The sequence below is a fragment of the Sceloporus occidentalis genome, unplaced genomic scaffold (genome assembly GCF_023333645.1).
Source record: "Sceloporus occidentalis isolate IW3139 unplaced genomic scaffold, rSceOcc1.0.p SCAF_4, whole genome shotgun sequence".
Taxonomy (NCBI): Eukaryota; Metazoa; Chordata; class Lepidosauria; order Squamata; family Phrynosomatidae; genus Sceloporus; species Sceloporus occidentalis.
This window is the reverse complement of record NW_028316984.1, coordinates 101,168,961-101,195,583: the sequence shown is the minus strand read 5'-3', so window position 1 is coordinate 101,195,583 and position 26,623 is coordinate 101,168,961. Positions and strand designations below refer to the sequence as shown.

Below are 26,623 nucleotides of genomic sequence, written 5' to 3'. Positions count from 1 at the left end.
GCAAAATGGTGTCCCTTATAAAAAATGGAAAATTAAGGTTTAATATTTGAAATTTATATTTTTTTTAACATTTTCAAACCATGGATGCTTGAATCCATGTATAAAAAATCCGTGTATAAGAAGGGCCGACTGTAGATGGACAATGCAGACCTACTATATTCATTATGTATTAGTCCCACCTCTGTCCTCAAAATAGTAGAAGTAAAGAAGAGACCTGCATACCTCTATGTATGTTCCTGACTGTGTTAACATCCTCAGTGAGGTGTTTTCTCATGTCCTACCATTGTCATAGGCTGATCTGGTGAGAATACAAGAGAAGGACTTCTCAGTGGCTGCTTACAGCCCACTTGTGGGCAAGTAATGACGTTGTTATTGCAACCTATGTTGTAAAGCTACCTTGGTTCCCATACCAGGACAAAAGTAGGATATAAATTTAAACAAATAGATAGATAGATAAATGTAACAGAAGGCAACTCAGAGGAAATGCCTGAGGATCACACTCAGTAACTCCCTGGGTTTAAGTGCAGGATAAAGTACTACCCAAACAAGGTCATAATCTTTCAGCAACACAATGAAACTTTCAGTCACCAAGAAATACTATCATTCTTCCATGGTGAAATTGCATTATGATATTCATCTGCTGAGGGAAAGATTTTAAAAAGTAAGCTTTTTCAGATGGAGGCTAATTATAAATATAACAGCACAGAAGGAAATTCACAAGAAAACTTTGATGGGCTGATAAGCAAGAAAAAACACCATTTGGTGACTTCCTCTTTTTACATATGGTTTGTGAAGTCATCCTCAGTGGGTTTTTGTTTTTGTTTTTAGAAAACCTATGATTTCAAGGATCAACACAGACAATGGCAAGTACCTTTACGTTTCATTGATGAAAGTAGGAGAAGAGTTACAAATATGCTTTCCTTTGGCTGGACTATATACACTTTCTTTTCTTTCCTTTCTTTCCTTCATTCTAGCTTAAGAGTAAGAGTATAAACTACGGCATTAATTGACATCCTTTCAATACATCTTTGAGAGCTATACTTTGATATTTACTAGTGTTTTATTCACCTTTCTATACATTTAAATGTAGACATATACATTCATGCTTCCCACATAATTTCATTCAACAATATGTTCAGCTTTTCTTAAAATAACTATTAGGAACTAGCATTGTCTATTAGGATAAAATTCATACTCTTCCAAGTCAAAGTATTCATTTATGTTAAGATTTGGTGTTATGACATATATGTTTCCTTTGAATACTAATCCACTGTGTTCAGGGATCATAATATATTTTCTTCCCTCAAATGACTACAGACCCCAGTTTAGCTTTTTATAAAAGTATAGGAATTTCAGCATGGTGATGTCAATGCATGCCTCTGGAAGGAAAACAAATTCTACTGTGTTATGTCATGTGTCGCACAGTATATCACTTTTTATTTCCCATCCCTCAAGTGTGGTATGCATGCTGTTTAACTTCTTAAAATCTCAATGTAGACATAATTTACACAAGCTGAGCAAATACTTGATTTAGGGAAGATGTTCTATACAAGATTTATAGGAAAGACTTTGTTCTTTTAAACAAGTCGACTCTTAAGAGCAAGAGAGCCAAGTACACAAACCCCACCACATAATTTCATTGTTGCTAATGAAATGGCAAATAGTGTGTCCTAAACTTCTTTTTAAAGTAACTGTTTAGTATGAACAACACTGAAACAGTATTTCAGTGTTTAAAACAAGACAAAACAATGACTACAGCAACAACAATATCAAACTCACTTCTTAACAACGAATTGTTCAAACCGAGGTTAATAGATATTGTGTTCAAACCATTCAGCTTGGGAAGTCTCAGAAAGTCTTCACTTTCCCAAAATCAAAACATGGTAAGGGTCACTGATATAATTTAGTATTCAAATTCGCTGTTTATTTTTAATCAATAAACAATATTCTTTTGATCTCTATAGAGAGTATTAAGAAGTATTAAGACATGTTGGTAATGAATCTCAAAAGTTCTTTTTCTCCTTCATTTTCCCTACATGTGAGGTTAAAATCTTCAGCTTCTAACCAGGGCAATTTGCCGTTCCATTCAAACGTAGCAAACTGTTTGCTTAAAACCAGTACTCCAAGCTACAATTTGATGTTGTCTTGAATTCTGGCATCCATTTGAAAAGTAGCTTAAACCAATCTTAGTTTGCAAACTTATCTTTGCAGCTATGAATCAGAAGCTCTGAATCTTTTTTTTCTTTTTGCACTGGGGATCATGCCTTCTTCTCTTTGTAATGATAGCCATACCTTGTCATTATACCTGACATAAGCCATAGCAAGTCTCAAATTCTAAATGCATTTTCTCCTAATGTTTAGGTGTTCATTTGGGTAGAATTTTACACTTAGTAGAGGAGTGGGCTTATAACCTTTGGGCCTATCAAAATTATTGATATGTAAATTGGCCAAGTATGAGTAGGCTTCATTCAACAATGGCCTGAAAATATGGAGATTTATGCACACATGGGTGTGTGCACATAGGTTCTAAGCTCCTGGGATACTTCTTGTAAATCCTTAAAGAGCTAATGCCACCTCCTTCAGGCATTAGATGAACACCAGATAAGGAACTCAGATGAACACCAGATAAGGGCTTTGATGACAGCTTAATACTTTGTCAAGCACTGACTACATTCAAACATAACACGGAACCACAGTTTACCATTAAAAGAATGAATCTAGCCTCCCTCCAGGCTCACATACTTTCCCTCTCCTAATGTAGCCACGAGGAGATCAGAAACTTCTGTTTTATATTAGCAACAGCCTTCCTTGAATTGGTTCCCTTCAGATACATCTTCTTACATCTCCCATCACCCTAACTACTGGACATGCTGAGTGGACTGATGGCAGTTGTGGATCAGGTCATCTAGAGGGCACCAGGTTCCAGAAGGATGGTGTGCCAGTTCTAACTCTAGTTAATCTTAATAATGCTTAGTGAAAAGCAACTACTTTTATGAATTGTGGTTTGAAGTTGGCTTGTGTCCCCTAACCACAGTTAAGATTAAACACAGTTTGCCAGCTCCAAATGACATGATAACCTGCAGTTACTGAAATAAAAAACTTCTGAACATCAGAGAAAGAGTTGTGACTGGGAAGTATATGAGCTCAGGAAGAGGGCATGATATTCCTATGACACGAAACAGTGCTGTAGTGTTATATCTGAACTAGATTGTGTCAGAGATAATTTGAAAGAAACAACAATCATCGATCTGTGGCACTAAATTGGTAGTGACTCCTCCACATGCAGATGACAGAGTGAGATATATATGGTTGGGAACACGAATGACAAAGAAATAAATTTTAGACAGGTTTTGGTTTTTCAATTTCATGGTTTGCAAAAGTATTAACAAAAGTATATATTGTAACAAAAATCAAATGTGCATGCATTAACCCCATAGTGGAGTCAGGCTGCTAATTATCCTGATATAAGTAACATTTAATTTTACTTGTACTTTTCCCACTTTTGGCCAGAACTTCAGTACTTCCTCTGAATTTCTCTTTATTTGTTTATACTCTATAAATGCCCTTGCTGTTACAATCTTGTTTAATAAGAACATATGGCCTTCTATACATTTGTCTTGTAAAACAAAATGGTTTTGTGGAACTAAACATTACTTTGACTCCCCTATCTCCTGTCAAAGTTCATTCTGTTTAGTTAACCAGGTGCCTTCTTGCCACATTTAAAAAAAAACACCACAATTTATATTCTGAGCATCTAGCTGGCATTCTTTTAAATGATGTGGCTGCATTTTATCATTTTTGTCTAAATACCTGAATCTCCAAAAGGAAACTTTGACCTTTGATATCATTACATTCCTGTGTTGCTTGTATAAATGGCAATTGCCATAAATCAGGTTGTTTAAACACTGTACTAACATTTTATTAACTATTCCCTTTATTCACTTAATCCTGTAAATAACACTGAAGAAGAGAAAATTATTACTCAGGCTCAAATAGTGCACGATTAATGATCAAGGAAATATTCCATGTACATAAAACTTACAGGAAGCAAAAAGCCAAGAACTGACATTGTTTCTACATCTTATTAAAAGATGTGTCTTAATGTAATCCTAAGAGACTATCCATGACAGCCTATTGCCATAGGCAAAACCTCAAGATACCACTCCAACTTCCATTTCCTCCTTATTTTCTTGGAATACTTTAGTTCTATTAAAAAAAAAAAAAACACATACTCAACAACTAGCCAGTCAACTATAATTATAAGCACATTGAGACCTAGCATGACAACATGCTGTTCAGTCAGGTATGTTATGACATACATTCTGCAAGTACTTTATACTTTCTATAAACTAACAGTTGTATGATCCAATGTGGACTGCTTATAACTGTGATCTACAGGACTTAATTTACTATTAGAAAGTCTACTGACTAGCACTTAGGACTACAATCTCTCTTGGTATAGCAAAAATTTTAGGGATATTATTTTAAATTCTCATTTTTCCAAATTGAAATTTGCTCCATTCTGTTTTGTCATCAATTGGCAAAATTGCAAACAATTTTTTTTAAAAAAATTACAATGTATTATACTTGAGATCCACACTTCTGCAAGAAAACAGAATAGAATGCTATTCTGTTTTCCACCAGTAACAATAATGTACCATGTATGCATTTTGTGTTGCTTAGAAAACTGAATCACACAATTCTGAATAATGTTACTACGAAAGGACAATTGTGTTGCAGTTTCCACACTGATTTGTTAATCTTTTAAAATGTAAGCCAAACTAAATTTTCTATGCAAGATATAAAATGTACTTCCATTTCAAAAGGCCCTACTACTACTACCTAAAATATATTGTACAAACATGCCATATCTTCCCTCTCATTTTTTAACGAAATAAAGATAAATCTGATGGGAAAGTATGGGAGCTCAACAAGTAGAAAAGAACCATAACTACACCCCAGTAAATGTCCAGAAATAGATGAGTAACTACACCATAAAAGGTTTCCCTGGAAGCATAAATGTTCTCAGATGAACTCACTTTCCACATAGCAAAAATAACTAGAGCTTACTAAAGTTACTTTTTTTGACCATAAATCCCAGAAGCCACCAGGCAGCATGACTATCTGAAGGATCTGGGAGTTATGGCCTCCCATATAATCCACCCCATATACTTAGGTCTTCTGGAGAACATTTACTCCAGTCAGCCAGGAATTTGTTGGCAATATGTGTCAGTCACTTTATACTGCATTTATAAACCACCACCACCCATTAAACAGTTTCTGGGGTCCATGTTTTGCTGCATACTAATGTAACTAGCTATTGAGTAAATTTTATAACTACATCTTTGCTGGTTTTTTAACAGCAAAGGCAGGGCCTTTCACATCAAATGTCCTTGATTAATCTGGTTTATTCTTCTCTCAAGTAATAGTTCTACAGCAATAACAAAAATAAAAATGAGCACTGACTATCCAATAGAGTAAGGAGGAGGGGGTATACAACATCCAGTGGAGCTTGGATAGTGTAACTAAAAGGCTCAGCAGACCGCCCCTTTGGAGCAGCCTGCAGTGGCCCCTTCCTCGCTAGATCAGGGCTGTGCCAACTACATGCTGCGGTCCTAATCTGACCTTTCCACAGCACAAAAAGAAGGCGCAAAAGGCGGCTTCTTTTTGCATTACAAAAAGGGTGCACTAGTTGCCGTGGCTTTTTGCCGCTTTTTCAGCACAGCACATGTAAGCACTGCACCAAAGCCATAGTGTGGCACTGTCCGCTGGGGCAGTGTGGAGGTAGAGTTGGGGAAGCTAGTGTGCGTACGCCATGCCCCCACACTGCCCTCATGTCGACGTTTAACACCGGTATGTCAAGCCCCATAGTTAATGATATCATCACATGCAGCACAAAGAGAAAGGGAAAAGAGATGGGAAAAAGGTATGATTTTCTTTCCCCACTTCTCACCCAACTCCGAATGAATTAATTTTAAATTTAGGTGTTTCTTTCCACGCATCAGATTGCATTCAGGTTCAATGTGCCAGAATCCTATTCTTCAAGCCTGTTGAAATATAATTTTCCAAAACAAGTGTGGTAACATTTGGCCAACACTACCACAATATGATTTTATTAACTTGTAGCTCATTCCATAGATTGCTACTCATGTTGCTAACATATGCTCGCCTATCATTTACTACTCTATAATTGGAGAAGTCATATTGAAGAGATATTAAAGGCCTTTCTTTCTTTCTTTCTTTCTTTCTTTCTTTCTTTCTTTCTCCATTAAATATGCTTTATATCTTGGAATGGGAGACAAAACTATTTATTACAAAAAGGTCCAGTAAGTTTAAACCATTCAGTCCAACACACAATAGGCAATAAAAATAATTTATATCAAGGTAAAAACTCTTCTTATTTTATCTCCTAAATAATAGTCCTTTCCCAAATTTATTAATTTTATTAGGTCTGGTTGCTTACACTGTAGCTTCCCCACTTCTAAAAATGCAGATCCATATGTGAAGATATATTCTCAAGCAAGTGTTTTCCAAACTTGTATCCCCATATGCTGTTGGTATCTAACTCCACAAATGCCATATCTTTCACCATGATAGCTGGGGCTTCTGGAAGCTGAAGTCCAGCAATAAATGAGAACCTGCGGTATTTTGCAGAATCAGCATCTCCATAAGGGTACTGTCTAGTCTCTACTTTGACTGTTTGGATCTGGTTATTTAATAGCAGAGAATAAAATTAGCAAGCTGCTGTTGAATTTACTGAGCTAGGATAAAGTTTGTATACATTCATGTGTTCTATGGAGACCACAGTAGGTTTACCTACTCTTTTTATCCAGAAAACATTCAAAGCAAGCATTAAGTATATTTAACACAACTTTTAAAAGCTAATTAAATTAGATAAAAGAAATAATTACATTTGCATTTTATCTCCTCCCCCCCCCCCCCACATTCCAAAGAAGATCACAGCAGCATGCCCATGGGCAATTAAAAACAGCACACAGTGTGGGAAATATAAAAGGAAAAGATGGGTTTCAGTTTTTGTTTTTTGTTTCCCTAGCTAGTTCATGATTGAAGATACAATTAGAAAATATTTTGAAGGCTTACTAAAGTTAAGGGCTATTCTTAGACTTTTGAGCTTCACATATAAGCCTTGTTTTTGTACTTTCAAGAGATCCTCTGATCCATGTACCATGCCAATAGATGTATCAAATTGCTTTCAACAACTTTATTGGGTTTTGTTCAGAGCTTGTTGGAAGGGATCAGTATCATGATCGATAACAACAAAAAAGGGGTAGGGGGAGTATTCCCCTGTGCCAGAACAGTAGTGCTGTAATTGCTTTTTGCTTGTCAGTGCTAAACACAAGTTACAAAGAAAGAGAGAGGGCCTAAGTAGGAACAGTTGCGGCCTGGTGTGAGCTAAATTCCAGACATTGCCTCTTCAGCAAACTTGCACCTCATCTCTTCAACCTGTTTCCAGAAGGCAATAAATGAAGGGTCTGGCTCTTAAATAGGAGGTCAATTAGATACTTAATAATAACCCATATCTTTTAAATATATTCCTACCATTATTATCCTAGCAAAAAATTAATTAACTGGGTTGTGGGGGCCATGAAGGCTAATGTAGAATGTAATTATTCCTGATCTTTAGACATGCACTCCACATAAAGAGATAGTCCTTATTCAGCTCACCAGGTACCTCAATTGTCAGTAGTTAATCACAGATAAGGAAAGGGATGTGTTAGTTCAGCCTCTTAAGTTTTAAGTACAACACCAATTATTCACACTCAAGGACAGTTAAACAGTTGTCATTTTTCATATTGCTGCCCCTTTGTTTACATACTCTCTCATTTTAATAAAATGAAACCACACAAATCTGTTGATATTAAACTACACAGCATGAAAGCCACTTCCAAGAACCAGAAGAAGACATATTTGTGATATGACCTACCTGTTTAGACAGGCTTTTGAAACAGAAAGTTTTTAAAGCATGGGATGGCGTATTGTTTTAAAGCATTGTTGATATTTTTATCTTTTATATTGTATTTTATTCTTTTAATATGTAACTTATTTTAATATTGTAATAATTTAATTCTATTTTAATGTACTATTTTTGTATGCTTTTAATTGCACTGGGTTTTTTTTTAATGTTGTGAGCCACCCTGAGTCCCAGTTTTGGGGAAAAGATGGGATGTAAATAAATATAATAATAATAATTGCAGCAATCACAATAAAAAGGAAAAGAAATCCAAATTCCAATCAGCAAAAACCCAACACTAAACTGAAATTAATGGAGTTACTTTAGATTTGGATCTGTTTATTAAATGTAAATATGAAGATTTTTAAAAAAATGTTTGAAATAATTAAAACAGGAAAGTAGAGATATATCATTCCACTTTTCATTTTTAATTCCCTGTAACTGTTTTTTTCTTTGTGGTTCAAGTCATTTCTGACTTATGGTGACCCTAAGGCAAAACTATTGTGGGTTTTTCTTGGCAAAGGATGTTCAGAAGGGGTTTGCCATTGTCTTCCTCTGAGGCTGAGAGTGTGTGACTTGCCCAAGGCCAACCAGTCAGTTCTCATGACCAAGCAAGGATTCAAACCCTGTTCTCCAGAGTCCTAGTCCAACACTCAAACCACTAAACCACTCTGGCTCATATAACTATTTAAATGGCTAATAAAAAAAAATATCTGATTCACTGTTCTTTTAAAATGACACCTACATTTTGCAAGCCGACAAATGAAAATGTGCTGTGTCAAAACACTTTTGGTAGCAATGCTTTTGCCTAGGATTTGCAGAGTAGGAAAAATAATAGTAAAATTCTACACAGAGTGCAGTATCAGGCTCTGGTCCAGCAAGATATAAAATACAACTAGTTGCATGCTATAGGGCTAAATCCTAAAGATCATCATGACTAGCCGTTTATCCCATGGGAGATTTGAATTTGTGCTTCGCATAAAAAGGGGTGTAATTCCTCACTAAATTTCTTCTCAAAGGAAGCAATAAGTAATGGTTTCCTTTTTGTGTGTGAAAAAGTCTTTGAAAACCACAGAGACCATTCACAATTTGAGATCTGGGGCCGAAGCACATTGCAGAAATAATCCAGTTCGTGATCACTTTATTTGCCCTGGCTCAGTGCTAGTGAATCTTGGGTTTATTGCGGCACCAGAGCTCTCTGACAGAGAAGGCTAAATCTCTCAAAAAAGCACAGTTCCCAGGATTACCTAGCATTGAGTTAAAGCAGTCTCAAACTGGATTATTTCTGCAGTATGTTTTAGATCTTACTCTGCACAAAATTTATTCATAAATTGTTTTGCACAGAAGCAGCATTTTCTGTGCATGAGACATTATTTCTCATTACTGTGTAGAAATGTTATTTTCTGTGCTGAAAATGATGTTTCCTGTACAGAAAGTACTGTTTTCTGTACAGAAAATTCTGTTCTTTGCACAAATGAATCATGTGTGAATTTTGTGCAGAAAAGGTCCAGGATTCTTCTTATTGGGGCTTCTCAACACTTGAAAATATCTTTTTCAATATTTTTGTATATTTTAAAATATTATTTCAATTCCTACTCCAGAAAAGCAGCAACTGCCTCTGTATGCTACAAGACAAACATTTATATGATAATGAGCTGAAAAATTCAAAAACACTTCATGATATGTATGTATTTGCTATTCAAAAAAGAAAAAAACCCAGAACTCCCATTGATTATGTATCTATTTTCTTTTGTATCCTGGCTGCCATAAAGGACACTTGATCTTCATTATCTGTTAAAAATTTCTTTTCAACTTTAAGAAAATATAGTGACCACAGTAAGATCTTCAAAGAACAGAGAGGTCAATCTCAACACAATCCAAATTCCAGTGACATTGAAGATAGAGCAGATCAAGGTTATCTGGGCAATTTAAAAGTCAAACTTCATTTCAGGCCAGCCAATCTTGTTTAGAAGGATTCGTGAAATTTGTGTATGCATGCAACTATGTGTGACATGAAGGGAAAAATATATATATCACTGCCTTTGAAAGCAAAATCCAAATTAAATAAGAAATATAATCACTCCATTAAGTAGTTAGCCACTCAATTCTGTGTACTATATATAATAAATGTACCTAGGAAAAGGTGGACATTTAGTGACTGTAGCTCTCTTGATGCATGCAAGATAACTATCTTTCCACTTCACCATACCACAGTCCAACTGATATGATTCAAGTCTGACCCTCTGGAAATGCTTTTTTGGAGGTGGGAAAGGGAACAAGTATGAATGAGAAGACTAAGCTACATCCATCACTGAACTTCTTTCCAGTCTTTAATTATAACTAGAGATAAATCTCCATAAGAATCATCACTTGCATTTGAATGCAATCCCTTATCCTCAGCGGTACAGGATACATCCTTGGTTCAACAAACATATGAATCTGCTTGAAAGTCCTATCAAAATACTACTTGGTAAAATAAATAAATAATCTGACTTCCTTAAAGTCATAATGAAGTCCTGATAGGTTTGGGGTTTTGTTTTGTTTTGTTTTACGTACATCCTGGTATTTTTTTGCATAGGATACTGCAATAAGAGTATTCTGCTATCCTGATAGAACAGTTCCTTTGCTGGGTGTAAAACTCCTCCTAGTATAGTAATTTTATCTTATTCCTTCTCATAAGAAGAAACAACAAGAAAAATTACCACACATATTTCATTGTTGCAACAAGGTAATTATACATCTGTATCTATATATATTTACACTGTATAAGCAAATTAAAGTGGGCAGTTTCTAAAATAACCCTAGCCCCTCTGCTTTACAATGAAGCAGCCTTGTTCTGGGACTCGCTTGCATGCTTGATGTGGCACTGGCTCAGCAGCTCCAGCAGAAGCCAAGGCAATTCCTTGCAAGAGGCTCCAGGAGAAGATGAAAAGCCCACCAGAATCCTGGCAGACCTGCTATGGGAGAGACATACTTAACCTGACTGAAATGCTTTAATGAATTTTCCCAATGCACTCAAGAGAGAAGCAATCCACAGAAGTGTCTCAATCTAAACAGACCCTTAACAACTGGATTGGCATGAAACGACAAAATCTTCAGCAGTGGCTGAACTCCAGAACTTTTTGCAAAAAGCACATGGATATAACAAATGGATTTGGGTCAATTTAGCTGTTTTTAGGAAGAGGAACTGCCACTTGATCTCACTGACATGCTTGTTAACCTATGCTTGAAAAACAGAAAAGAAGGCAAGGTAGGAAATAGTTTTATGAAAAAAGAACAGAGTGGGGGGAAAACGCAGGACCATGTTTAATGTGCAATTTCACTAACCTGGGACAATAGAAGTAAACTATTCTTGACTGCTACCTGAGAAGCAGAGATGACACAACACTGTCAATAGCAAGCATGCAAATGGTTGACAGATCTCTACTTCCACACCATTCCCATCTTTTTATGGATTCCAAAAATCTGCCTCCAAGGAAATATATTTGTCTTTCTGTGATGAATGAGGCCTTAGAACTGAAACTGATAAATATTATGGAATACCAGAGCCAATTTGGCTTGAGGGCTGCACTGACTCTGGATACTACTGAGTGAACATGGGCAAGTCACATTCTCTCAGCCTCAGATGAATGCACATGCAAATCCCTTATGAACAAATCTTGCCAAGAAAAGCCCAAGATTGGGTTGCCATAAGTCAGAAACAATTTGAAGGCAAAAAAACAACAAAAACAACAACCATCTTTGCTGGACTCTTGTCACTTCAGAGTGTTGGTGGGGATTATCAGACGACAGAAGTGGTCCACAAATTTCAAAGTGGCATATAAAAATAACGTAGACCCCTTTCCTTGACTTAGGGGTTGTACAGACCACCCCTAAAGGGCGGCCTGCAGCCACTCATTTTAGCACCAAATTGGGGCCGTGGCAACCGAAAGGGCACCATAGCCACCAGAACTGTGGCTTTTCTGCACTCCTTTGGTACTACATCATGTGAACACAGCACCAGAGAAGCACCGTGATGCTGTCCGCCAGATGGTGTGGCACACAGCGCCACGCTAGCATGGAGGTGGAGTCAGGGAAAACATTGTGCAGACATCATGCCCCCACTCCACCCCCATGCTGGCCTTAATAGTCAGTCTTTACAGCCCCTTACTTAGATTATGTATGTACTTTCTACTTTAAAAAACAAAAGCACCGCCATTATATTAGCCTGAACACATTTCATCTCATCTAATTTCAGAAACCAAGTAGGATCATTGTGTTTGGATGCAAGACCAGCAAAGAACACCAAGGACTTATGGGCAGAGCTAGGAAGAAATCCTGCCTGAAACTCTGGATAGCTGCTTTGGTTACACCCCGTTTGGACTACTGTATGTAGGGCTGCCTTTGGAAACTGCTTGGAAACTTCAGCAAGTCCAAAATGCTGCGGCTAGAATGCTGACCACAGCCAGTTACAGGGAGCATTATTGAAACAGCTTCACTGGCTACCGGTTCGTTTCTGAGCACAATTCAAAGTGCTGGTCATGACCTATAAAGCCCTACATGGCTTAGGTCCAGACTATTTGGGAGACCATGGCCCGTTACAAACGGGTCGTTTTGTGCGTGCAGAGTGCACACTAGGGTTAGGAAGGGGTGGTGCTTCCGCACCCCCCTAACCTTAGTGCGCACTCTGCATGCACAAAATGGCGGCGGACGTTCCACACGGCCACCGCCATGATGACGTCATGGCTGCACCGCCTCTATACGGGGCGGCGCGGACGTGATGTCCTTGCTCCACGCCAGGGCGCATAGTGCGCCCTTAGCGTGGAGCAGGAAGGAGTTCCGTTTCAAAGCTCCTTCCTGGTTTGGTCCGCTGGGCACAGCCTTCAGACGGCTGCGCCCAGCGGACCAAAGGAGAAAGGGGCCAAGCGGACCCTTTCTCCTCCTCCCCACCACCACGGGGTGTCCTTGGGGCTTGAAGCCCCAAGGACACCCCTTTCCAGGCTGCGGGGAAGTGGCCTTTTTCCACTTCCTCGCAGTCCAGAAAGCGGCGGATCGGGGCCTCAGCGGCTGCCGTTCTAGCAGCTGAAGCCCCAATACACCGGGGAAAGGGGCAGGTACAGCCCACCCCAAGTGGGTGGTCTGTAACCCGCCCATATCTCCCCATATGAACCACCTAGGGCCCTAATATCCTCAGGAGAAGGCTTTCTCTCGGCCCCACCACCATCCCAGGTTCACCTGGTGAGGAGAGAGAGAGAGCCTTCTCAATGGCTGCTCCCACCCTGTGGAACCCCCTTCCACGGGAGACTAGGCTGGCCCCCTCACTGCTTGCCTTTCACAGACAGGCACATACATTTTTGTTTAAACAGGCCTTTTGAGATCTGGCAGGTTTGGTTTTATTAGGATATGAGAGGGTTGGTTTGGATTGTTAATTTTAACTTTGTATGTTTTAAATTTTATATTTTTAATTTTTATATTTTTATGATTTTAATTGTAAAATTTTAATTGTTGTGTTTTATATATGTTAGCTGCCTTGGATCCCACTTTGGGAGAAAGGTGGGATAAAAATAAAAATAAAATAAAATAAAATAAAATAAAATAAAATAAAAGTCAGAGTTGACAGTACCAGGTTAGATACATTACTTTACTGATTCACTAGAGGCAGCTTCCTAAGTTTGTAATCACACATTCACATTCCCCAATCAGTAATAAGAAAGCCCCAACTAAAGTGCCCTATAATAGCTCCAAAACTGTAAATTTAGTGCTGAACTTGGAGTTTTATTTCACAAGTTTCTATCTTTGGGCAATGGGGCAAAAAGAGGAGCCAAGATTAGGGAAAGGAAAAGTTGCAGTAATATATTTATAAAAATGGGGAAGGACAGCTACAGCTAAATCAGATATCATGTTTTTTAAAAATTTATCTGATCTGAGTGGGATCTCAGAATTGTTGCTGCAATATGTAACACTGGAACATGCTTTTGCACCACAAAATGTGTTTACACCAACAATGCTTTAAGCAATACACAGTGAAGTCCTGAGAGGGTGTCTTGAAACAACTGGAGGAAACAGGGTTTGTTTGTTTTTAATGCTCAGCATAAAACCAAAGCACCACACAACAAGATGAATATATGGGAAGCAGCGGCAGCAAACAAGAGATGGGTTCTAAGGTTATATCTGCTGCTGTAACATGCAATTGTGGTCCAAACAACTCAAAAGAAACAATAATAGTATTTGAGAAAAAAGAAATAAGTAAAAAATTGCCACTGTTGTGTTCATGTGATGCATAACTGGGGAACTGACATTAGAGAGGGTGGATCATCTTGACCCAGAGCCCATGATTTAGAGTAGACTTCCCCATTCTGATGTCTTTCAAATATGTTAGATTACAGTTCCTATCAAATCCCATCCAGTATAGCCAGTTGCCCAGTAACCATGAACTGTATTTGTAGTTTCCTGGCATTACTAGCTAACTTCTGTTGTTTTTATGTTTAAAGAGGGGTGGAAATTCCATCACTACTCCAGAATTTTGTGCTGAGATCTGACACCCTAACTTGAAACACATTTCTATGGCAGTTAGTCCTATGCTGAAATCAATTAAGTGTACTTTTTTGAAAGTTTACTGAAGGATACAGCCTGAATTTCAGAAGCATCTTTCATTCTTGTCTGGAGGCGCCACCATTTATAGAATTCAATCAGACTCCTCCTTATCCTTGATTTCAAATCAGACAAAAATACTTTATCATGGCACACTCTGTCTCTCACTGTCATACTAGTTCTATACATAGTGTTGCCATGTCCTGATTTTGGCTGGGACATTCATGGATTTGGGGCGTCCCTTCTGGTGCCATCCTACCTGGACCCTTCTGGTCCCGTCCCATATCCTCCTCCTTCTTTGGGCCTCCTCCTCCTCCTTTTTTTATTACTTTATAATAAAAAAGGAGGAGGCCCAAAGAAGGAGGAGGATGTGACTACAAGCCCCAGCGGCCTTTGCGGCCAGAAGTCCCACCCCTTCCTCTGGCTGGAAGCCTCCCTGATTGGTTCGGAGGCCAAGAAGGGGCGGGATGTCTGACCACCCCATCCCGGTTTTGTGGAAGAGAGTTATGGCAACTGTATCTATTCACTTTGGCAATGGTTCCCAAACTTTGGTCCTCCAGGTGTTTGGGACTTCAGCTCCCAGAATTGCTGCCTGTTGGCCAGGTTGGCTGGGATTTCTGGGAGTTGAAGTCCGAGGACCAGAGTTTGGGAAACACTGCACTAAGGGAACGATTATATAAACAGTTAAGTGAACCTAAGCTAGGTATGTATGAAAGGATACAATTCTCTTTTCTTAAAAAAAAAAAAAAAACACCCAAGAATGACTATTTGACGTGTGGTAATAAGATTGCTATAGATATGAGGAGGATTTAAAAATACATAGAAAATGCTATTAAAGTTACTACATTCCTACCTGCAAAAGATTTGATGGTTATAATGCATGATTGCAGTAGCTACAAATGTTTTACATAATAATTGTATCAATATAAAACAGTTCACTCTTGGCTGTAATAAAGGAATCCATAAACAACAACTGAATGACCGCTTTTCCTGCATAGCACCAAAGTTAAAATATTTGTTTGTCTTACAGGTAAATGGGAAGAATTAAACTAATGCACATCATTCAAACAAAACCTGTTTATTAACAAGGCAGCTGCCACTAAAAATGTTTTTATGCTTTTCTTTTAATTATTAAGTCAGACAGTTTTCCTCAAATGGAAGCTTTAAAGGTTTAGGAAAGTAAAAGCAATTTTATTTTAAAGATGCCCTTTCTCTAAATGAAATTTAAGTATAATCAGAAGAGAGCAATAAAGCACACTGACCTGAATTTGCTGCTGCAGTAGATTGATTTTGTGCTGCTGTTGCAAAAGTTGCTGCTGTTGTCTTGCAATCTATTAGAAATAAATTTTCCATTAAATTAAAATAGTAATGTTAAAACTTCAATATTATTGAGTGAAAACAGGTCCTTACTTATTTCTCATGATTAATCCAAATATTTGATTTCTTGGTTTCAATGAACCTCACTTGTTCTTAAGCTAACCAAAGGTTAGGAAGAAGGGTTTTTTTTTTAAGATTTCATCCACTAACCTGATTTTAAAGACTGTGGATTAAATCCAGTCAGTAATCAGAACTATAGTAGACCCTCTAAATTAATTGATAAGTCATAAATTAAATGCCATTGATTCAAAAGGTGTACTCTGTTTGGGAATAGCAATTGGATTTAGGCTTAAAGAGGCAATTAAGACCCAGTGCTGGTACAGCTGGTAGCCTTCATTTACTTAGGGCTGGAACAGACAAGCATCTTCAGCCAGCTTCAAGCCAGCTTGTGGGTGTGGCATTTAACCATGCCATACCTCTAAGTCACCTAGAAGACACGCTGGTGATTGCATGCCAGGCATCTTTGTGGTGTCTCGGAGGCATGGCATTTAGATAGCACATGCCCCCCAGCCTTCTGGAAGCCGTCTGAAGCAGCAATGGGGTGGCTTCAATCCACTCCAAATAGGAGTGGCTTTCTGCTGGTCCTATTTGGGCTAGATTTTGGCCGGATTGGGTCCACAGCTTGTGTTTGCCATTGCCCCAACCCAGCTCTCTCAGGGGCAGATTGAAGCCATCCCTTTCGGGTGGACTCTTTCATCCCTTAGTTCCAAGCATGAAAGCTAGACTTGGGCCTTGCATACCTGCTAGCAGGCCTTCTTCCACATATTCCTCTCAGTCTTCCAAATCAGTAATCTCAGCTCATTTCAGCACTAGGTGTTCTCCATTTCAGAAGTGAGTGTTATGGGGACTTGGATCAAGTGCATGTCAGTAATTGTACCAGTTCTTTGGATCTTCTTCTCCAAGAAACTCACTTTACACCACTTCTGCTTTTTCTTAATTGTGTGAAACAGCTTTCTTTGCAAGTAATATGAGTGACTGTGTTGGTTCTTTTGTATTGTTTTTATTTACTATTATTATTTAGTGTTTCACATAGTTTAACCTAAAGTCAACATTGTACTAACTCCCAACTGCATGTGTGGTGGTGTTTTGTTTTCTTTTCCTTTTCTATGCAGCCTTTTGGTACACCCAGAAATCAATTTTGAAGGATTTCCCTGCCCCCTGGAGCAGGTTTTGACATCCATTGGATCAGCAGAGAGGAGGGAAGATTGGTCCTTCCCACTTCTACTGATGAAAGCTATCACACCAAGGGACACTGTTCTTTGAACAGAAAAAAAACATTCTGTCCGATGATTTTCAGAACAATAGTTACCATTATCTGGGAAAGACTTTCAGTATATCTCTATCAAGGTGCCATGCTTGGAGAGGGCAGACTGATATAAGATCAGTGAAAGTGTCATGCATGCCAGCTTTGTCCCCCTGTTTCAACAGGTAAGCCAGCAGGGGACTTGAATAGAAGCAGAAGCCTCCATTATGACCAGGAACCTTGCTACATGATGGTTCCAAATCACAGTACACACACTATTCTCCTTCAAGGGAATGTCAGCAGAACTTTGTTGCAGATCTCTCTATTCAGCATGCATGGGGAATTTAGGAGCTCAGGGTACAAGGACAGAATGAATGAGGGCAATGGGGTTAGTGTGTGGAGTCCTGTCACTCATATATACGTTATGGTACCCTATTTCACCATAATGCCAGAATATGTCTAACATCTTCAGTCTCACAAATGAAATCAAAACAACATTAGTTTCATCATCATCTCTCCTAATAGTAAATATTTCATAACAGTCAGTTAATGCTATGGCCAGAGGGAAGACAAGAAATTGCTGAAGTTGCAAGAAAGTGAACAACAAAACCCAGCTTTAATTACACAAAAAGGAATACATTAGATCAACCATCTATACAGTAGGAGCATAAAGCCCTGCTGCATGTGAAAAATGCACATAGAATCTAGTGCTCTAGGTGTGTGGTTTTCCATCCTTCCCAAGTATTAGCTGCTGCTAAAGGATAAATCTCAGGACAAAGCATGTGGGGGATAGTGAGTTAGAAAAGATATCAACATTCAGAATCATGCAAGTTGCAGAGTTCAGGGTGGGCTTGCCTACTGGAATTCTCCTATCTGTGCAATAAAGTCTTACATAGAATACTAGCACACAAGAAACAAACATAGGCTAGACTACAAATATTTTCTGTGATCATTTGTTAATTTTAAAGATGTGGTGTATTATTTTATATACAGCAGAACAGTAAAATCAGTCAGTCACTTGCTAGCAGCTTCAAAGGAGGTCTTAAATAAGCCAAAACTGCAGTTGATACCTCATGACCATGTCCTCCAATTGTCCTGGAATCATGGCACTCCTGAAAGAATTGCACATTAGTAGACCCTTTGTGAGTTTTCAAGGGGGCTACTTATTTGCAAGAGTTTATACTACTGTTTAGTTTATTGTTTTTATTGTGCTTTTAAAACCATGGTGCTTGGAGATTTCAGGATTTATACCCTTACTGTGAAATTTTACCCTTATAAGCTATTCTTCCCACGATGTGAAGGTTGTTATGGAAGGGGAGTTTAAACTTAAATAGCAACATAAAATGTATTCAGAGCAGTGAGTAAGGAAGCCCACACATAAAAGGGAATGCTCATGCAGAAGGAAGGCTACTGGAAATACTTGAATCCAGACCCTGTGTTTGGATAATGTTGGGACTGATTTTGTAGGAATTCAGTTTGCTAGTGCACAACTCATTGCAGTTCTAAGTAATATATAGGAGCAAATTAATATTAATTTCCTTATAGAAATCAGTGAAGTACTACCATGACATCTAATATTGATGGTGTTGTGATCAAGAAAGGAATCCAAAGCACTACTGTGCAATTACCATGATACAGTCTCAATGTATAGGGCTCAGCACAGCAAAAACTGGTACAGAAGCACCATGTGGCTCAAATTCTGAATTTTATTTGCCAATTGGTTGAGCTACATGCTCGCTTCATTGAGCATGACAACCTAGTTTTAAGTGTCATTTAATTTTCATTTTGAAATATAATTACAAAGTGTTCACTGTAAGATATCACTCGTCTGCAAATGTGTCAAGATTAATTTGTGCTAGCTTATTCACAAGTGTCAATAGTTAATTACTGTGTCATCTCTGGATGGCTAAATGACATTCTAACTTATTATTTTTTACAGTATTCCTTTATGTTATTTTCCATTAGGGACAAGTCCATATTCCTTACATGTGGGCAAATATTCAAGCACATAAAATACCAGACGTCACAACTCATTAAAATCAACAGAGCATACATTGCTGTATATACCCTATAAAACACATTTAAATGAAAAGATAATTCTAGTTTAATGTCAGTTTCCTAAAAACTGCACATTAATTTGAAACTAATGCCTAAGAAACTAATGAAATCTTTTGTTGTTTAAGGCTTTATGTTAGGTAAGAGTATTGTTTATCTTCTAGTCCCTACTGTATGTATTGGTGCTCATTTTGATTTAGTTGGCTTTGAACCTCTAATGGACAAAGAGACAGAATTACCAAATGACTTTCACAAATTTTATTAAGAGCTTGTTAAATTTCTGCTATGAACTAGCAAGAAAGAAAGCTTCACAAACAGTTAACAATTGCAAGGGAAATTAGAATCAATGAGCACAATCCACCAGAGGTGGTTTTGCCACAATTACAATTGAAATAAATTTGAGTTTGTTGGTCCACTGCCTGATTTCATAGGAAAGAGGAGAATTAAATATTAAATAAATCAACACATTGACCTAGCCTCATTTATTCTTTGTCTCTAGGACAGACCAAGCTCATAATGTGTCTTTGTGTCTAAGCAATTAGAGAATACAGGATTGCATTTGAGCATTTTAGAGAAATTAAAATGAAAATAAAAATTAAGTAGTGATGGGCCTTTTCCAAATATTATCATAACCAATTCATTCTTCATAAGGAATTCGATGATAGAAATTTGACAATGTAACAATTTCTGTATGCATCATGTATTTGCAATGTAATGCTAAGTGTAAGTAACAGACCACAGTGAATCCATACATTTTGAAAAGTACAGCATCCCTCTCTTGTCTGGAGATAACAAATATCAGAACGTTCAGGTAGGAATGGGGCTGATGGGAGAATTAGGCCTTACTTGGAATCTACCAGATGCTGAGGGTGAAATACAGTACCTATTTTCACAGGTTGATGTTTTTTTGCTCACCTGTTCTTGCTGTTGGCGAGCCAGGTCCATTTGTTGCCGTTGTTTTTCAATTTGTGACGCTGCAAGCTTTTTCTGCTCATCATGAGCAGCCAGAAGCTGCTCTCGTAAACTGATGAGCTGGGTGATCATGGTAGAGAGCTGTCGCTCTTTTTCCGCTAGGCTTTCTGGTGTACCTATAAAAGGACAGAGGGAGATGCACAGTAAATAAGAGGTAGGCCAGAACAGTCAAACAATGTGTGTTGGTGTAGCAAATATATTTTACAAATGGCAGGTTGTATTATTATTATTATTATTATTATTATTATTAAACTTTATTGCTAAAGCGCTGTAATTATACACAGTGCTGTACAAAGTCGGTAAAATTAAAGAGTATATAAAAGCCTGCCCAAGGCGTACATTCTAAGATAATAACAATTAAAAGAGGAATAGATAAAAAGAGGTTGTATATTTATTTTATTTATATATGTATATACCAATAGACTCTGCTTCTTATATATGTATATACCAATAGACTCTGCTTCTGTCTTTGCTGTGTTCTGAAAAAGGAGGAATGCCATTGTAAACTGTGAAACAGAAAACAGCCAATTTTCCTCTTTCTGACAAGAGTAATTAATTATGTACTCTGCAAGATCAAATCCCTCTTTCCCTTCCATCCCAGTATAATGACTCCTTAATGGATTACCAAATTCACAAATAGATTAACATAATTTTCCCTCCATTATACATTTTTAAGCAAACAAAATATAAGACAACCAAAAAGAAAACCATGCTTAATAAGGAAAACAACTTAATTATTGGTGCCGGTTTTTCAAAGGTCTCTAGTTTTCACATCAACTGAGGATGCCACAGAACATTACAAGGTAAATCTAATGTTTTGTTACTAAGAAACCATGACTAAGTTGAACCTTGATTAGAAAGAGTAAGTGCAAACAAATCTAAACCTTTGGCTATTGAAAGATAATTCTACCTGGAATAAGAAATGGAAAGCTTCCTGTTTAACTTACAGTTCATTTAAACAGATCTGAAAATAGGAGAAAAAGCAGTCTTCTTTTCTGATTGATGGATGTTTTTACATAGTGTCCTTGCTAAGTCTTATCACAGCAAGAAATCAGCCAAATGGGGCTGCTTCCACGCTTCAAAAATAATCCAGTTTGACACCACTTTAACTGCCATGGTTCAATGATATGGAATCCTGGTTCAGGAGGCACAGTGACAGCTATGATGAACCATGGGTTACTACATTTTTTTTTTTCATTTCAAAGGAAGGAGTAAAGTGGGAATATTGCAAGATGCAACACAGTTGGCCCTTAGTATCCATGGGGGTTCTATTCTCCCTCCCCCCAACAGATGCAAAAAAACCATGGGACTTTAAGTCTCATGGTTTTCAGTGGCTGTGTGCATACACAGCCATTGGGGTAATGGGGCTTGCCATCCGTAGATGCTTAGATCCGCAGATGGCAAGCCCACAGTTGGGTTAGGCAGGCTTATTATTTAAAGCAAAATGTGCATGCAGAAGAATACATAAAGTCTATTTAAGAAACAATAACAAGCAAGAATATTTTATTCTTTACGGCTAAGTGAACAATTGCATATTACTAATACCCAACTTGCTTGTTTATTTATTTAATTAAATAGTATTTTTCCACCTTAAAACATAAGGTCCCATAGCACTACAGAGCTCAGCGTAGCCAGAGAGTTCACCACATAGCTTTGGGGAAGGCTTTAACTATTCTTGTGTCATAGAAATATAGTACAGATAAGAATGATGTAAACCATGCTGCCAAGTAATAAAAATGTTATGTAAAAATCCAAGCTGGTTCAGATTACAAGAGTTTTTGTGCATTCTGTTTGAGTTTTGTTTTTGTTTTTTAACATTTAGTAGTAGCTGCAGGACTGTCATTTTAGTTAGCCAATGATATATTCAATTTTTGTTTTTTAAAAGGTGCTATATGTAAATAGGGTATGCATCGCATGGTATTTTGGCTTTAATATTCATTTCAGTCTACACCTATGTATCACTTAGTAGGTATTCAAATATAATATTGTGTGTGCTGTGTAAGAAAATGGGGACTTTAATAGACATGGGGAGGTGTGGGCTTTTTTCCCAATTAGGGAAAACTCCCCACCCCACAGTATATTTGAAAACTACATTTCCAAGATCTTGAGAACTGAGAGATGTGTACACGTTACAGCTGCTCATACCCTACGGCCCAAATGTTACTTTAGGATATAGGTTTCCTGTTGGACTGCCATAGTTTAAAGATGGGAAATAATTATGATGGCTGACTGAACTATCTGCCAGTATAATGTAGCTAGATCCTTTCAGCCATTGCTTACAAGCACTACCAGGTGCTTACAAGTTCTTTGGGCTCCAGTACTACCTGGGACCAAATGTTCATCAGCTGTCCAGAGACACTGGACAACAAGGATATTGACCAGATAGCAACCAATATTTTAATATGACAGAGAAGGTGGAGACTGCTGATGGTGGCAGATGATGAATTGGCTCACACCACAATTAACTGCTTATTATTCAACTTCCTGAGGAATCTGATATTTATAAATTATTATATAAAATGTCTGGATCTATCAAAGTTATGGAACAATTGGACTTACTTATCAGATTCCACACATCTCCAAAAGCTGCAATACTATTCACAACAGGTTAAACATATCAAAATAAAGCGAAAGGTGAAAGAAAAAATATATGTGAATATGTGCTTTGAAAAGAGTTTGGTAAGTATCAGGGACTAATGAAGAACTGACTGTAACAATTTTATACACACAAACACGATCTGGAAGTAAACATATTTTCCATCTCTACATAGGACTAGCATGGTTATTCCTTGGAAACTGGCTTCTAATGTAGGGAAATATGTGACTTAAGTTCTTCAAAGGATTTGCTATTCCCCCTTGTTAGCATATTATTTTGCAAAGGTTGTGTTTTCTCTGTAATATAGGAGTATAACTAGCATATGCCATCTATACAGAAAGAAGGATGTTGGATTATTCTGCTATAATTAGCTCAGACTGCTTTCCTTAGGTGTGATAAATTACCAACATCTGACAGAAATGCTTCTCCTTGTTTGAAATGCATGTAGTAGAAACCAGAAATCTTTCATTTAAAAAAACTGTAGTGAAAAATGTACCATAGAAATGATATTTAAATATTCAGTTTATTAAATGCTCCATCCCACAATTATCCAAAATTCTGTATCCAAAATCACCTCCTGATCCATGGAACTCGATACCACTTCTAGTCTTGGATCAAAAACACTGTTGTACACATGACTGCACACAATGATTCTTTTAACTATGGAAAGGAATCTTGTAGCATCATTGAGGCTAGCTGTGTGCAATAGGTTGTAGCATAAGCCTTTGTCTACTTCCTCAGATGCATGGAGTGAACTGGTGCATAGGAATCAGATTGTATGAATAGACATGGAAATGCAAAACTTGTGGTTGTGGTAATGAGGTCACAAGTTCAATTTTAAGTGTGGTTTTGAGAGATAAACTCAGGAGGAAAGATGTTGCCTAAGACCATGTTGGGTGGATGTCCATATAAATGGGAGAGAGAATTTAGGAAAGTGGTGTACTCAGGCTGAGAATCAAAAAGGAGATGTGTTAAACTGGCTAAGAGCATCCAGTGTAATATGTCAGGAAGCCAGTTGAATTAGCATATATATAAACTGCAATCCATCAACTGTGGGTTGAAGAAAGACAATGGCGGGATACAGACGGGCAGGGGAAGACGTCTTGGAGGTGTATTCTGCTGAATACGGAGCCTCCAGACCGCCCACCCCGGGGGCGTGGCTCAGGAGATGGGGCTTCCACATGGGGGGCAGTGAAGACGCCTCACCTGGGGCCGTTTCAGACCCGGAGTTTCCAAACCGCCGCCTCGGAGGATGCTGCAAAGAGAGAGGCAGCTTCCTCACGGGTGGCCAAAAACGGGGCTTTTTTTTTCTTTTGCCGGCTGGCGGATGCGCAGCTGCGCAGCTGCAGCGCTAAGCAGCGGCGGCAGAAAGCCTATGGGCACATTTAAAGTGCCCAATCCCCTTTAAAACTTTTCCCCCCGCTCTGCCCAAGAACAATGGTGGTCTCCTGCCAGCTGGTGATCAGCTGGTATTGGCATCCTTGTCCGCTTGCACTTTGCCAGTGTCACCAGCATCATAGATGCCTCCTCTCCTTTGGTCCCCGCGCTCCTGCTGAATCTGCAATGCACAGCTACAGCTGTCTCCGCTGCCACCGCTGTCCCCCTGCCATCTCCCATCACCTCCCTTGTATATATGTAAATATTTACAGTTTTAGCGGTTTTTATTGTTAGGTGAAAATGGCACAGGAATGTGTGTAGGGGCTCACTTTAAAGTCCAAACTTTCCAAGCAGCGCATGCGTACATGTTGCTCTAGGGTTCGGGTTAGGGTTAGGGTTAGGGTTAGGGTTACGAGTCTTAAAATGCGCTGCAGCTGTGCTGCAGCTTCCACACCTGCATGGCAGCTGACGCTGCAATTAAAGCCTGACTGCAAACTGCGCATGTTCCAGGACCCCGACTCATTATGTGACGCAGCAGACACGGAGCCTTTAAATGGGCAACTTAAATTAGCGGCGTAGCAATTCTGGCGTACCGGTGCAGCAGCTTACAGACGGAGCTGCGCAGCTGCGCATCAAACGGAAAAGAAGCGGAGAAAAGCAGCACCTTTTTAATGCCGCTTCTTCCCGCTTGGGGTGTGCTGGGGGCGTGTTCATGGCGGCATTCAGGTAAGGCCCGTCTGAAGGCTCTACCTTCATGACGTCATGAATACACCCCTTTTTGCCCGTCTGTATCCCGCCAATGACTTCCTGTAATAGTACACATATAACACTGGATATTCTTAGTCAGTTTAACATATCTTCTTTCTGGTTCCTAGCCTGTACACACCACTTTCAAAAACTCCCTCCACTATTCATATGGGCATCCATCCACCCTGGCCTTAGGCATCATAGAAGTATAGTGTCTAGATCAAGGGAAGTAATAGTATCATTATCTTCTGCTTTGGTTAGGCCTCACTTGGAATACTGTGTCCAGTTCTGGGCACTGCAACTCAAAAAACAAGTTGACAAATTGAAGCATGTCCAGAGGATGGTGACTAAAATGGTGAAAGGTCTGTAAACTATGCCCTATGAGAAGCAACTTAAGGAGCTGGGTATGTTTAGTCTGGAGAAGAGAAGATTAAGAGGTGATATGATAGCCCTGTTTAAATATTTGAAGAGATATCATAGTAAAGATGAAGCAAGTTTGTTTTCAGCAGCTCCAGAGAATAGGACCCAGAACAATGGATGCAAACTACTGGAAAAGAGAGTTTACATCAACATTAGGAAGAACTTCCTGACAGTAAGAGCTGTTCAACAGTAGAATACACTCCCTCAGAGTGTGGTGGAACCACCTCCTTTGGAAGCTTTTAAACATCTGTCTGGGGTGCTTTCGTTTTGTATTCCTGCATGGCAGGGGGTTGGACTGGATGGCCTTTGAGGTCTCTTCCAACTCTGTAACTCTGTGATTCTAACATCTTTCCTTCTACATATGTCCCTGAATGACCATAGTTAAAACTAAACTTATCATCTCATTACCATATCCACAAGTTTTGCATTTCCATGGCTATTCATACAGTCTGAATATAAAGCTCCTGGGGTTCACTCCATGTAGCTGCGGAAGTAGATCAAGAAGACTATCACACACATTTTCCAGCCCAATCTGTGAACTGGGTGGGATCTGGCTGGAATGGCGAGAAATGGATTTTAGTGCCACAATATTGCTGCTGTGCTGCTGTCTGACCAAGATTCATTCCCAAGCAGTGCTCTGGTGGCCAATTTTGGAACTGCAGAAGGTTTCAGTTTTAGTAAAATCAGCCTCCACAGCACTCTTGGGGATGGATGTTGGTCAGATGGCACAACAGCAGATTTGTGTGCAGTAAAACCCATTTCTCCCTATTTCAGCCCAATCTTCCAGTGCACAGATCGGGCTGGAAAATTCATGTGATAAACTTCCAAATCTATGAAAGCTTGTGCTGTGTACAGCTAATCTCAAAGATGATACAAGATCCTTTTGCATACTGATATTCCAGACTAGCATGACTGGGGTGAAAACAGATGGGCAGGAAAAAGTGGCTCGAAGCTTTTCTGAAGCCACATTGAAACCGCACCGTCGGCTCCCAATACAACTGGAGTGCTCATGTCATGGCTACATGATATGGCTTCAAGCCAGGAAGAAACGGGAAAAAGCTGCTTCTTTTTGAAACGGCTTGACTCTGCATAAGATGCCTAGAAGGCACTTTCCTGCTGGCTTCAAGGCATGTGTCATCTAAATGCCACACCTTCATGTCAGCCTGAAATCACCTCTTTTTGCCTGTCTATTTAGCCCCATAGTCTCTGGTTATTTTAAAGTTTTGGATAGTGTCTAAGTGATTTGGGCAAATGAGGTCCTATACAACCAACTCTTCCTATAAGCCAAGATGAC

The 26,623-nt window shown here is 38.7% G+C and overlaps 1 protein-coding gene across 13 annotated transcripts in view; it reads right to left on the bottom strand.

Annotated features, from left to right (window-relative positions):
* Window positions 1–26,623, bottom strand: part of SOX6 (SRY-box transcription factor 6) — a 582,676-nt gene that overhangs the window by 188,063 nt on the left and 367,990 nt on the right. For all 13 annotated transcript variants that reach the window (XM_089521088.1, XM_089521087.1, XM_089521089.1 and 10 more), the window contains 2 exons: window positions 20,133–20,305; window positions 15,805–15,873 (listed from right to left, as the gene is read on the bottom strand). In XM_089521088.1, coding sequence (XP_089377214.1) covers window positions 15,805–15,873; window positions 20,133–20,305 — 242 coding nt within the window. The remainder of the gene's footprint in view (window positions 1–15,804; window positions 15,874–20,132; window positions 20,306–26,623) is intronic.